The 15,040-nt window shown below is 47.6% G+C and overlaps 1 protein-coding gene across 1 annotated transcript in view; it reads left to right on the top strand.

Annotated features, from left to right (window-relative positions):
- PFDN5 (prefoldin subunit 5) overlaps positions 1–12,706 on the top strand; it is a 19,177-nt gene extending 6,471 nt beyond the window's left edge. Inside the window, exons 2-6 of the mRNA XM_075334533.1 lie at positions 2,304–2,406; positions 2,483–2,514; positions 3,992–4,066; positions 4,240–4,345; positions 12,381–12,706. Coding sequence (XP_075190648.1) covers positions 2,304–2,406; positions 2,483–2,514; positions 3,992–4,066; positions 4,240–4,345; positions 12,381–12,451 — 387 coding nt within the window. The 3' untranslated portion in view covers positions 12,452–12,706. The remainder of the gene's footprint in view (positions 1–2,303; positions 2,407–2,482; positions 2,515–3,991; positions 4,067–4,239; positions 4,346–12,380) is intronic.
- Positions 12,707–15,040: the final 2,334 nt, after the last annotated feature.

The raw sequence follows: 15,040 nt of genomic DNA on the forward strand, positions 1-15,040 counted from the left end.
CCCGTCGTGATCGCTCCTGCGTCGCTATGTGGGACCCTAGCTTAAGTCAGTGAAAAATTGCTTCACTTTTCATTGTGTAAAGTTCTGACCAGTCTGCTGTGACGCGCTTCCCCCCCCCCCCGGAGAATTTCTTTAAGGCCTAAACAGACTTTAATTAGTGGTAATAAAAGTGCATTTACCGTCATTTGGCCACAACATCTCCAGGAATAATAAATGTGTATGTGGTGCCAAATAATTTAGCCTTTTTTTTTTTTTTTTTTGGGCTGTATCCTGATATTCATGCAGTATAGAAAAGCTGCCGATCTCCCAAAAAAACAACCAAAATTTAATTTGTCATGTGAAATGGAGTTACGGCTTGAGATCCGTGCTGCCGAGAACAATGGCAGCCCATGTGCACAGGTGGATCTATTACAAATCGTTCAGTGCTCATCTGAAGTGCCTTCTGCTAGAGTAAATGGCCTAATAAATGAATGCAGATCTGCAAACGTGTTGTTGGTTTCCCCAGACTAGTCATCCCACTCCAGATAAAATTGACACGCCCGCCCGAGGGCCGGGGCCACTCTGAATCGGGCCGCACTAGTCCGGTGATGTCAGCGTTGGCTGTGCTCGGCTCCGTGACCCTGGTAGTGTCTTTTAATAAAGGAAGGGGAGATGATGATGGGAGTTACAGTTAATATTAAGTAAAGTTCATGACGCCACCTGTGGATTGCGGCTTTTGAGCCATGGCTGCTGGACGGGACTCCTGGGGCTGGTGTTGCGGCAGCTGAGGTGTTTCTGCTCCCCACAGGTGGAGCTAGGCGCCAGTGAGGATGACGGTGGTTGTAGTGATGGCAGCACTGAGGTACAAGGCGACAGTAAAGAAGCGGACGACACCGGGGCTGAAGTTCAAGATGTTTACTTACTGTTCGTTATTACTGCCTGCAGGGTGCCGGTCTCCACCAAGATGGGCTCCAGGCGATCCTGAACTCTTCAGATCCTGGTGCCAGTATTGTGACTGATGGTCCCTTCCTCTATGTGCTTTGTTGTTGGCGGATCCCCGTGGCTTGAAGCTACTTGGGGTCCCCTTTCTTGTATGTACAAGTCCCGGTCTGTTCACAGGCAGTGCGAACCTGTAGTGGGCTGAACCTAAGTCTCAATTCTCAGGCTCTCTATGCTCCTGTGCCCCGGACACTGTGGTAGGTGAAGAAACGTGAAATCTTCTTCCCTTGGTAGATTTTTTAGGCAAGCCTGAAGCGTCCCCTAATCTAGGGCTCTACACCCTGACTTCACCAGTCCCGGGGCACTGACACTGTGTCCCACCGGTGACTGTAACTGCTATGTCCCACCGTCGTCACTTCAGGTCTTTACACACCCTCCCTGACTCACGTCCACTCCTGACTGACTTTCAAATGTCCCTGTCAAGTCAACTGTCTTGTCAAGCCCCTCCCCATCCCGGGTTTCTCACTAGCAGGATTGGACAGGTCCCGACCAATGGGCAGCTATCCATCAGATCCATCTCTAGCCTGTCACCAGGGAAAGGAAAAAAAGGCAAGAAATGTGTGTTTTGTGTTTACCGACACCGGTCACCCAGGAATCCGGGATAAGCACAGCACCTAAAATCAGGTGCTGTACCCTGTGGCGCCTGATGCCTCAGGGGCGCCACATTATCGTGCTGCTGTAGGCATAATAACATGATTTGCATGCGTCATCATTATCGCCAGCTCTCTGGAAATATCACACATGCACTTGGTGTCCTTGCCTATATGTCAGTGCACCTCTGATGCCAGATGTATGCTTCCTGGCTTCAGAAGTGAAACATTGCACTGCACTGCTGTTGTGAGTGCAGTCTGATATATGCAAAGACAGACCATGGAGAACATAGAATAATATCCCCTTCTCTGCACCAGTCCTCTGATTTTCACATTGGAGCACAGTAGGTGACACTCCTCAGCAGCAGAGTTTGAGCTGAGTGTCTTTAGCATATTGCATCTGATTTTCTCGCATTGAATGCTATACGCCATTGTGACTCCCGGCCTTACCACCAGGATCTTCTCCCTACTCCAATGCTGCTAAGACCTCTTTTGGACTATACCTTAAGATATCATGACCATTGATCGATCACCTGGCCACTGATTGGCCGCAGAGTTAGAGATTTCAGTGCTTCCGGTCCGGCGGATCCATAGGAGAAGCATTGCTGGAGCTGGGAGTAGATTCCGGTGGTCCTGTCGCTTCTTTTATCAGGAAAGTTTTCCAATGGTAATAAAAAAAATCCCTTTTAATGCTGTATTTCACTTTATTGACCTGACCCTGTTTTCACCCTGTAGGAAGTGGAGTTCCTGTCCTCCTCCATTGCTCAGCTGAAAGTGGTGCAGACCAAGTATGTAGAGGCCAAGGAATCTCTGATCGTGCTGCAGAAGAGTAATGAAGGTGGGTGCGGTGCACAGCACAGTCTATCGGTCCTGGTTGTTTACACTATATAACATTATACATTTATTTTGGACAGGGAAACAAGTGCTTGTCCCTCTGACGAATTCTGTATCCTTTTCACTGGTTAATAATGAGAGTTGGCTTTACATGATCTGTGTGAGATAATTTAGCACACTACTGTAAGTGGCGATCGTCATCCCCTTCTGTTTCTTAGTTTTTCTCCCTGCGTTAAGGCTTCTGTTCACAGGAGGAATTGTATTGCCCAGAATGGTGAGCTAACAATACTTCTTTTGTTTATTCTACTGAAAATCTGCCTGTGGTTGAACCTCACAGGAGAACCAACATGGCATCAACACAGACCTCCAGTAGACCCTAACTGCCATGGCAACTCATCAGTACCACACTGCTTAAATGCTGTAATCAGTGGTTGACTATGGCATGTAAGGGGTTAACAGCTGCAATCTGTGTTCGCATCCACGGCTGCTTTTAGAGGCAGATGCTGGCTAATTAACGTAGCTGGCATCTGCCGTATCTGGAGTGAGCTCAGGTACTGAGCCTGCTCACACACTAACTTGGTTTACTTATCAGTAATGGAGTGTTTAGGGGTTAATTATCAAATCACAATTGGTTGGTATAGAGGGGAAATTACTATAGTATATGAAAATAGCTGATTTTTTTGTTAATCTAAGATAAACCTGTGCTAGCATAAGACAGGTTCCTGTGTGTATGTGCATTAGGAGCCCCAACACTGTATCCTGAAGATTAACAGCTTATGGTATAGGTTATCTCCAAATCACTGCCCCACTCCACATTCAGAAAGACAGGGTGGACAGCAGTGTGAGCAGCCCCTTCTTACCTCAGTACTGATGGTATCTCCAGTATTATATATATGAGACAGGGTGGATAGCAGTGTGAGCAGCCTCTTCTTTCCTCAGCACCCACAGGTGCAGCACATGTTCATTAACATGAATCGAGGTGGACAGAGCTACTTACTGCACCTATCCTATTAAAGGTGTAGCCTGAGACTCCTCAGTTCTGTATCTAGATGAACAACTCTACATCACATCCATAAGTGCTAATTCATTAGAATAAGACGTGGGCACAATACCTGGTGATCTTGGGTGTGTCGTGGATATTGCATCACCTGCTCTGCTCACCTACAATGCAGAAGTGAGTGCTCTTGGGACACCTCTCTAACATCCTAGGGTTCTAACAAGAGGGTGGTTATTTCAATGTACTATAATGATTAGCTCCTTCAGACAAAAAAGTGATTTTCTAATAAAAAACTTTTTTTTTTTTTTTAACATTCTATTCCCGGAGAATCCCTCTAAATGTTAATTTATATGTGCCACAAATAGCAATAAAAAAAAATAAAAAGTACATCTTGCCAAAAAAAACAACTGCAAAATAAATGAGGTGCAATACCAGAGTAAGTCTATGGGAGAGCCCATCATGTCTTGCATGGTTTATAGTAATTCAAATGCTCAGCGCATCACTATGATTTCAGCTCTGGAACTGTAGCAAAAAAAAAATTTTTTAAAGGCCTATCAGTTTGGGTATATTTCTTAACCACACGTTCCTGCAGATGTATGTTCCCGGTACACTTAGCGATGTGTCCAATGTGCTCATAGATGTGGGTACTGGATACTATGCGGAGAAGGTAAGTGATGACGCTGTGTAGAGATGCAGTAACTAAATCTATGTTTGAGATCTTTATTTCCATGTCCTATAGAGTATACCAACACGTGTTGTGCCCCTTTCTCTCTTGTTCCCATTATTCTGATTTCTGTGATGTCTTTGTCACATCTTCTTATACTCTGCATCTTTATCCAGACTGCGAATGATGCCAAAGATTTCTTCAAGAGAAAGATTGATTTCCTCACGAAGCAAATTGACAAGATTAAGCCTGCTCTACAGGAAAAACATGCTATGAAACAAGGTGATGCCATGTTTTATATTGCACCGGGTTAATGAAGTGCATAAATATATCGTAGACCAGGAATGTGGAAATGATGGCTACGTAAAGTATCTACAGTGGGTACGGAAAGTATTCAGACCTTTTTCAATTTGTCTTTGTTTCATTGCAGCCATTCGATAAATTCAAAAAAGTTCATTTTTTTTTCCTTATTAATATACACTCTGCACCACATCTTGAAAGAAAAGAACCAGAAATGTAGAAATTTTTGCAAATTTATTAAACATAAAACACTGAAATATCACATGGTCATAAGTATTCAGACCCTTTGCTCAGACACTCAAATTTAAGTCACATGCTGTCCATTTCCTTGTGAGCCTCCTTGAGATGGTTCTACTCCTTCATTGGAGTCCAGCTGTGTTTAATTAAACTGATAGGACTTGATTTGGAAAGGCGCACACCTGTCTATATAAGACCTCACAGCTCACAGTACATGTCAGACCAAATGAGAATCATGAGGTCAAAGGAACTGCCCAAGGAGCTCAGACACAGAATTGTGGCAAGGCACAGATCTGGCCAAGGTTACAAAAGAATTTCTGCAGTACTCAAGGTTCCTAAGAGCACAGTGGCCTAAATAATTCTTAAATGCAAGAAGTTTGGGACCACCAGAACTCTTCCTAGACCTCGTTGTCCAGCCAAATTGAGCAGTCATGGGAGAAGAGCCTTGGTGAGAGAGGTAAAGAAGAACCCCAAGATCACTGTGGCTGAGCTCCAGAGATGCAGTAGGGAGATGGGAGAAAGTTCCACAAAGTCAACTATTACTGCAGCCCTCCACTAGTCGGGCCTTTATGGCAGAGTGGCCCCATGGAAGTCTCTCCTCAGTGGAAGACATATGAAAGCCCGCATAGAGTTTGCAAGAAAATACATGAAGGACTCCCAGACTATGAGAAATAGGATTCTCTGGTCTGATGAAATGAAGATAGAATTATCACAAAAAAGTTCTAAGTGATTATAGAGAGGTGGGAGCCAACACTGCCTATGAGTGGCATGCAACAAATAAAAAGTGTAAAATTCGCAAATTCATTTCTACTGTACTATAATGCAAAATGAGATTTTTAGCAAACAAATAATTTGAGCTACCCCTGCCACGTCACAGCAAATCTCAATAGGGGGGGTCCTACTTTATATTATATAATTTACCATTGTGCCATACGGCCTCCTAAATATTTTAAGCAGAGTCAGTCAGCGCTTGAAGTTCAGTCCTGCAAACCCAGAGTTCAGTCCAGGCTGCACTCCGGAGCTCAGGTGAGATCTCCGGAGTTTAATCCAAGTGACCGCAGCCAGGACTGGTATTGCTGGAGGTTCCTCTGGTAGCCAGTCCGACACTGCTTATGACCATGTTATATTTCAGGTTTTCTTGTTTAATACATTTGCAAAAATTTTTATATTTCTGTTTTTTTTCTGTCAAGATGGGGTGCAGAGTGTACATTAATGAGAAAAAAAAGAAATGTTTTGAATTTACCAAATAGCTGCAATGAAACAGAGTGAAAAATGTAAAGGGGTCTGAATATTTTCCGTACCCACTGTATATAATGCTTCTGTCCACTAAGGTGAGCTTAGAAACACATAAAAAGGATCCATAGCCACACCATCGCCATGTTCTTCCACTGTCCAGTGTGCGAGAACAGTGAAAAAGAAGGGAATTTTGTTACTTACCGTAAATTCCTTTTCTTCTAGCTCCAATTGGGAGACCCAGACGATTGGGTGTATAGCTACTGCCTCCGGAGGCCACACAAAGCACTACACTTAAAAGTGTAAGGCCCCTCCCCTTCTGCCTATACACCCCCCGTGGGATCACGGGCTCCTCAGTTTTAGTGCAAAAGCAAGAAGGAGGAAAGCCAATAACTGGTTTAAAAACAAATTCAATCCGAAGAACATCGGAGAACTGAACCATTTAACATGAACAACATGTGTACCCGGAAAAACAAAAATCCCTAAGACAACAGGGCGGGTGCTGGGTCTCCCAATTGGAGCTAGAAGAAAAGGAATTTACGGTAAGTAACAAAATTCCCTTCTTCTTTATCGCTCCTAATTGGGAGACCCAGACGATTGGGACGTCCAAAAGCAGTCCCTGGGTGGGTAAAATAACACCTCGTGACAGGACCGTAAAAACAGTCCTTTCCTACAGGTGGGCAACCGCCGCCTGAAGGACTTGTCTACCTAGGCTGGCGTCCGCCGAAGCGTAGGTATGCACCTGATAATGCTTGGTGAAAGTGTGCAGACTCGACCAGGTAGCCGCCTGGCACACCTGCTGAGCCGTAGCCTGGTGCCGTAATGCCCAGGACGCACCCACGGCTCTGGTAGAATGGGCTTTCAGCCCTGAGGGAACCGGAAGCCCAGCAGAACGGTAGGCATCAAGAATTGGTTCCTTGATCCACCGAGCCAAGGTGGATTTGGAAGCTTGCAACCCTTTACGCTGACCAGCGACAAGGACAAAGAGTGCATCCGAGCGGCGCAGGGGCGCCGTGCGGGAAATGTAGATTCTGAGTGCTCTCACCAGATCCAACAAATGCAAATCCTTCTCACATTGATGAACTGGATGAGGACACAAAGAGGGTAAGGAGATATCCTGATTGAGATGAAAGGGGGATACCACCTTAGGGAGAAACTCCGGAATCGGGCGCAGAACCACCTTGTCCTGGTGAATCACCAGGAAGGGAGATTTGCATGAGAGTGCTGCTAGCTCGGACACTCTCCGAAGCGAGGTGACCGCTACTAGAAAAGTCACTTTCTGTGAAAGTCGAGAAAGGGAAACATCCCTCATAGGCTCGAAAGGCGGCTTCTGGAGAGCAACTAGAACCCTGTTCAGATCCCAGGGCTCTAACTGCCACTTGTAAGGAGGGATGATATGACAAACCCCTTGTAGGAACGTGCGTACCTGAGAAAGCCGTGCTAGTCGCTTCTGAAAAAATACAGATAGCGCTGAGACTTGTCCTTTAAGGGAGCTGAGCGACAAACCTTTTTCCAAACCGGATTGTAGAAAGGAAAGAAAAGTAGGCAATGCAAATGGCCAGGGAGAAACTCCCTGAGCAGAACACCAAGATAAGAATATCTTCCACGTCCTGTGGTAGATCTTGGCGGAGGTTGGTTTTCTAGCTTGTCTCATGGTGGCAATGACGTCTTGAGATAATCCTGAATACGCTAGGATCCAGGACTCAATGGCCACACAGTCAGGTTCAGGGCAGCAGAATTCCGATGGAAAAACGGCCCTTGAGACAGCAAGTCTGGTCGGTCTGGTAGCGCCCACGGTTGGCCTACCGTGAGATGCCACAGGTCCGGGTACCACGACCTCCTCGGCCAGTCTGGAGCGACGAGGATGGCGCGGCGGCAGTCGGACCTGATCTTGCGCAGCACTCTGGGCAACAGTGCCAGAGGTGGGAACACATAAGGGAGCCGGAACTGCGACCAATTTTGAACTAAGGCATCTGCCGCCAGAGCTCGGTGATCGTGAGACCGCGCCATGAAGACTGGGACCTTGTTGTTGTGTCGGGACGCCATTAGATCGACGTCCGGCATCCCCCAGCGGCGACAGATCTCTTGAAACACGTCCGGGTGAAGAGACCATTCCCCTGCGTCCATACCCTGGCGACTGAGAAAATCTGCTTCCCAGTTGTCCACGCCTGGGATGTGAACTGCTGATATGGTGGATGCCGTGTCTTCCACCCACGTCAGAATTCGCCGGACTTCCTGGAAGGCTTGCCGACTGCGTGTTCCTCCTTGGTGGTTGATGTATGCCACCGCTGTGGAGTTGTCCGACTGAATTCGGATCTGCTTCCCTTCCAGCCACTGCTGGAAGGCTTGTAGGGCAAGATACACTGCTCTGATTTCCAGAACATTGATCTGAAGGGTGGACTCTTGCTGAGTCCACGTACCCTGAGCCCTGTGGTGGAGAAAAACCGCTCCCCACCCTGACAGACTCGCGTCCGTCGTGACCACCGCCCAGGATGGGGGTAGGAAGGACTTTCCCTTTGACAATGAGGTGGGAAGAAGCCACCACTGAAGAGATTCCTTTGCCGCCTGAGAAAGGGAGACGTTCCTGTCGAGGGACGTCAACTTCCCGTCCCATTGGCGTAGAATGTCCCACTGTAGTGGACGCAGATGAAACTGCGCGAAAGGGACTGCCTCCATTGCTGCTACCATCTTCCCTAGGAAGTGCATGAGGCGTCTCAAGGGGTGCGACTGGTCTTGAAGGAGGGATCGCACCCCTGTCTGTAGTGAACGCTGTTTGTCCAGCGGAAGCTTCACTATCGCTGAGAGAGTATGAAACTCCATGCCAAGATATGTTAGCGATTGGGTCGGGGTCAGATTTGACTTGGAAAAGTTGATGACCCACCCGAAACTCTGGAGAGTCTCCAGTGCAACGTCCAGGCTGTGTTGGCATGCCTCTTGAGAGGGAGCCTTGACAAGCAGATCGTCTAAGTAAGGGATCACAGAGTGACCCTGAGAGTGCAGGACTGCTACTACTGCTGCCATGACCTTGGTGAAGGCCCGTGGGGCTGTCGCCAGACCGAAAGGCAGAGCTACGAACTGAAGGTGTTCGTCTCCTATAACGAACCGTAGAAAGCGCTGATGCTCTGGGGCAATCGGCACGTGGAGATAAGCATCCTTGATGTCTATTGATGCTAGGAAATCTCCTTGAGACATTGAGGCGATGACGGATCGGAGGGATTCCATCCGGAACCGTCTGGTTTTTACGTACTTGTTGAGAAGTTTTAGGTCCAGAACGGGACGGAAGGATCCGTCCTTTTTTGGCACCACAAACAAATTGGAGTAAAAACCGTGACCTTGCTCCTGAAGAGGAACAGGGATCACCACACCTTCTGCCTTTAGAGTGCACACCGCCTGCAGAAGAGCATCGGCTCGGTCGGGAGGCGGAGACGTTCTGAAGAATCGAGTTGGAGGACGAGAACTGAACTCTATCCTGTACCCGTGGGACAGAATGTCTCTCACCCAACGGTCTTGGACCTGTGGCAGCCAAATGTCGCCAAAGCGGGAGAGCCTGCCACCGACCGAGGATGCGGAGAGAGGAGGCCGAAAGTCATGAGGAAGCCGCCTTGGTAGCGGGTCTTCCGGCTTCTTTTTTGGGCGTGACTGAGCCCGCCAAGAATCTGAGTTCCTCTGATCCTTTTGAGTCCTTTTGGACGAGGAGAATCGGGACCTGCCCGAGCCTCGAAAGGACCGAAACCCCGACTGTCCCCTCCTCTGCTGGGGTTTGGTTTGTCTGGGCTGAGGTAAGGATGAATCCTTACCCTTGGACTGTTTAATGATCTCATCCAACCGCTCACCAAACAGTCGGTCACCAGAGAATGGCAAACTGGTTAAGCACTTTTTGGAAGCAGAATCTGCCTTCCATTCCCTTAACCACAAGGCTCTGCGTAAAACCACAGAGTTGGCGGACGCCACTGCCGTACGGCTCGTAGAGTCCAGAACCGCATTAATCGCGTAAGACGCAAATGCAGACATTTGAGAGGTTAAGGATGCCACCTGCGGCACAGATGCCCGTGTGACAGTGTCAACCTGTGTAAGACCAGCTGAAATAGCTTGGAGTGCCCATACGGCAGCGAATGCTGGAGCAAACGACGCGCCGATAGCTTCATAGATGGATTTCAACCAGAGCTCCATCTGTCTGTCAGTGGCATCTTTAAGTGCAGCCCCATCCTCCACTGCAACAATGGATCTAGCCGCAAGCCTGGAGATAGGGGGATCCACCTTGGGACACTGGGTCCAGCCTTTGACCACGTCAGGAGGAAAGGGATAACGTGTGTCCTTAAGCCGTTTGGAGAAACGTTTATCTGGATAAGCGTGATGTTTCTGGACTGACTCTCTAAAGTCAGAGTGGTCCAGAAAAGAACTCAATTTACGCTTGGGATATCTGAAATGGAATTTCTCCTGCTGTGAAGCGGATTCCTCCACCGGAGGAGCTGGGGGAGAAATATCCAGCATTCTATTGATGGACGCTATAAGATCATTCACTATGGCGTCCCCATCAGGTGTATCCAAGTTGAGAGCGGTCTCAGGATCAGAATCCTGATCAGCTACCTCCGCCTCATCACACAGAGAGCCTTCCTGCTGGGACCCTGACCAGTGTGATGAAGTCGAGGGCCGCTCATAGCGAGCTCGCTTAGGCTGTCTGGGACTGTCGTCCGTGTCCGAACCGTCTCACTGGGATGCATGGGACACCCCCCGGAGCCTGGGGCTGTTCCAACAGAGGGGGACCAGGGAGCAATGATTGAACAGTGCCCATGGTCTGAGTTACTGGTCTAGACTGCAACGTTTCTAGAATTCTAGTCATAGTCACAGACAATCTATCAGCGAAAGCTGCAAACTCTGTCCCCGTCACCTGGACAGTATTAACAGGTGGTTCTCCCTGGGTCACCTCTAGCAGAGGCCCCGGCCGAGCAGTTGCCACAGGGGCCGAGCACTGCACACAGTGGGGGTCAGTGGAACCTGCCGGTAAAGAAGCCTCACATGCGGTACAAGCAGCATAGAAAGCCTGTGCCTTGGCACCCTTGCTTTTTGCGGATGACATGCTGTTGTCTCCTCTGAGCAATCTAGGAGGGTATATAGCCAGGAAGCACCAGCGACCGTACAGTGCAATGTATAGCGTACAAGCATAAAAATACAAATGTACACTTCGGCACTAGTGGGTTCAGCACCAGAGGCGCCGCTTACCGCCCGCTCAAACGCGGGTGTGTGGTCGCCAGAATCCCGTGTCTGGGTCTCCCAAAACTTGTCTCCCCTCTCCAGCTCAGACTGCACACAGGAATGGCTACCGGCGTTCTGTGAAGAGGGGCGGACCGTGGGCGTGCCGCAGACAAAGTGCGGGAAACTGGTGTCCCACTGTGCCCAGTGTGAGGGCTGGAGTATGTAAAGTAGACTCCAGCCCTCTGTGCTGACATTCTGCACAGCGTCCCGCCCTTCCCCTGACTGGCAGGCCTGGGGGCGGGAACGAAACGAAACTAGGCCGCAAAAGCCGGGGACTCGAGTAATAAGCGCGGCCGTCATACATGCACGGCCAGCGCGGAAGTCCCCGGCGCACCACAAGTCCCAGCCGCGCCGCAGCAAACTGACAGCAGCGGCCGGCGCGGCAGTTCCAAATACATATACTCCTTCAGCAGAGCTGTAGTGAGCAGTGGCACAAGCGTGCGCGCTGTTGTCCCCGGCGCACTAACACACCCAGCAATGCTGCAGTGTGTCTGCGTCTGTGTGGGGACACAGAGTACCTTGATGAAGCAGGGTCCTGTCCCTGACGATACTCAGCTCCATATGCAGCAGTTCCTTTCAGGGGCTGTGGATGGAGCACGGTCTCAGTGCCTGGAGACCGGTAAAATCCCACTTCACCCAGAGCCCTAAGGGGGATGGGGAAGGATGCAGCATGTGGGCTCCAGCCTCCGTACCCGCAATGGGTACCTCAACCTTAACAAACACCGCCGACAAAAGTGGGGTGAGAAGGGAGCATGCTGGGGGCCCTATGTGGGCCCTCTTTTCTTCCATCCGACAAAGTCAGCAGCTGCTGCTGACTAAACAGTGGAGCTATGCGTGGATGTCTGACCTCCTTCGCACAAAGCATGAAAACTGAGGAGCCCGTGATCCCACGGGGGGTGTATAGGCAGAAGGGGAGGGGCCTTACACTTTTAAGTGTAGTGCTTTGTGTGGCCTCCGGAGGCAGTAGCTATACACCCAATCGTCTGGGTCTCCCAATTAGGAGCGATAAAGAAAATGATGTTGTGAGATCTGAAAAATGCAAACATTTTAAGCAGGTGTAAAAAAAAAAATGTTGCAAAGTAAGGTTGCTTTCAAAAAATAGAAATGATAATAGTTTATTTTCATGAATTACCAAAATACAAAATGATGAACAAGGTACACTTGCACATAGTTTTTAAAGGAATTTGGCAGGGAGTTTCTTCCAAACATTTTAGAAGACAAACCACATATCCTTCTCGCTCCATGTAATTCTTTATGTAGTGTAACTTTTAATCCCATTTCTATTTCTCTGCAGCGGTAATGGAAATGATGAGTATAAAGATCCAGCAGTTGACAGCGGCTCAAGCTGGGACATCCAAGGCCTAACAGAGTCTACATAGAGCGCCCCCTACAGATTCTCTTCACGGCAGATGCTGCAATATCTTCCTGCACTGAAGACTGCCAACTAGTATCTCTGACCACATCTGCCAATGCAGTAAACCCCTCCACTACCGACACCAGCCGAGCATCGCCTCAGAGACTGTGTGTGAATAATCTACTGTTTTCACTATCAAGGGGTTAATTTATTCTTATTTTTTTGTTTTATTTTGTATTTGAAGGATATAAAGGCATCCAACAAAACAGGATGATTCATGTCTTTGTTTCTGATTTCCTTTTGTATATTTTTTTGACAATCGAAGAGACTTATCTGTCATTACTCGTGGGTATGGAGTCATCATGTGCGTATTTTGTTTTTGCTTTTTGCATATTGCAAAATGTGCTCAAAATCACACAAAGATACTCCAGGTGAGAGAATGATGTACAGTGGGTATGGAAAGTATTCAGAGCCCTTTAAATTTTTCACTCTTTGTTTCATTGCAGCTATTTGGTAAATTAAAAAAAAAAAAGTTCATTTTTTTCTCATTAATGTACACCCTGCCCCCCATCTTGACAGAAAAAAAACAGAAATGTAGAAATTTTTGCAAATTTATTAAACAAGAAAACTGAAATATCACATGGTCATAAGTGTTCAGACCCTTTTGCTCAGTATGGAGTAGAAGCCCCCTTTTGAGATAGTACAGCCATGAGTCTTCTTGGGAATGATGCTACAAATTTTTCACACCTGGATTTGGGGATCCTCTGCCATTCTTCCTTGCAGATCCTCTCCAGTTCCGTCAGGTTGGATGCTAAACGTTGGTGGACAGTCATTTTCAGGTCTCTCCAGAGATGCTCAATTGGATTTAGGTCAGGGCTCTGGCTGGGCCAGTCAAGAATGGTCACAGAGTTGTTCAGAAGCCACTCCTTTGTTATTTTAGCTGTGTGCTTAGGGTCATTCTCTTGTTAGAAGTTGAACCATCGGCCACGTCTGAGGTCCAGAGCACTCTGGAAGAGGTTTTCTTTCAGCAGGATATCTCTGTACTTGGCCGGAATTCATCTTTCCTTGTACTTGCTACCACCACGTTTCACTGTTGGGATTGTATTGGGCAGGTGATGAACAGTGCCAGGTTTTCTCCACACATACCGCTTAGAATTATCAGCAAAAAGTTCTATCTTCGTTTCATCAGACCAGAGAATCTTATTTCACATAGTCTGGGAGTCCTTCATGTGTGTGTTGTGTTTTTTTTTTTTGCAAACTCTATAACTCATTCATATATCTTGCACTGAGAAGAGGCTTCTGTTGGGCCTCTATGCCATAAAGGCCCGACTTGTGGAGCGCTGCAGTGATAGTTGACTTCTTGGAACTTTCTCCCATCTCCCTACTGCATCTCTGAAGCTCAGCCACAGTGATCTTGGAGTTCATCTTTACCTCTCTCACCAAGGCTCTTCTCCCACTATTGCTCAGTTTGGCTGGACGGACAGGTCTAGGAAGAGTTCTGGTGGTCCCAAACTTCTTCCATTTAAGGATTATGGAGGCCACTGTGCTCTTAGGAACCTTGAGTACTGCAGAATTTCTTTTGTAACCTTGGCCAGATATATGCTTTGCCACAATTCTGTCTCTGAGCTCCTTGGGCAGTTCCTTTTGACCTCATGATTCTCATTTGGTCTGACATGCACTGTGAGCTGTGAGGTCTTATATAGACAGGTGTGTGCTTTTCCAAATCAAGTCCTATCAGTTTATTTAAAGGCGGCTGGACTCCAATGAAGGAGTAGAACCATCTTAAGGAGGATCACAAGGAAATGGACAGCATGTGACTTAAATATGAGTGTCTGAGCAAAGGGTCTGAATACTTATGACCATGTGATATTTCAGTTTTTCTTGTTTAATAAATTGCAAAACTTTATACATTTCTGTTTTTGCCACTGGTCCAATCTGTTAACCCAGAAAATAAAGCTTTATTTTTATATAGCGCTAACATATTACGCAACGCTTTACATATATCAGCAACACTGTCCCCACTGGGGTTCACAATCTACATTCCCTATCTGTATGTCTTTGGCGTGTGGGAGGAAACTGGAGTACCCGGCGGAAACCCACGCAAACACGAGAACATACAAACTCATTGCAAATGTTATTCTTGGTGGGATACGAACCTAGGACCCCAGCGCTGCAAGACTGCAGTGCTAACCACTGAGCCACCCATGTGATCAGGGCTCTGGGTATCTGCATGGGAAAGAACACAACCTAGGTATGACTGAACCTGGCTATTCAGCTGGTGCGTCTGTTGTTGCAATCGCAGGAAAACCATCTGGTCCATCATATGAAAGGAACTGCAGCTGCCTTGAGAATTTAATGTAGGTATAACGCTTGCACAAGTGGCGGAGTCTTGAATCTGTGGGTTTCGCAAAGGGTCTACTTGTCTATTGTGTGGTCATCAGGCTTCCGCTCAGCAAAAGCTTTGCAGAGCAGCTAATGCAGCTTATCCTGGTAATAAGCCAGTTTGCACATCCTTTCCGAAACCTGAAAAATATTCCACCAATATGATTTTATAGTGAGGGTCTAAAAGTGAGGCTATCCAATAGTCATCCCTATGATTG

The sequence above is a fragment of the Anomaloglossus baeobatrachus genome, chromosome 2 (assembly GCF_048569485.1).
Source record: "Anomaloglossus baeobatrachus isolate aAnoBae1 chromosome 2, aAnoBae1.hap1, whole genome shotgun sequence".
NCBI lineage: Eukaryota > Metazoa > Chordata > Amphibia > Anura > Aromobatidae > Anomaloglossus > Anomaloglossus baeobatrachus.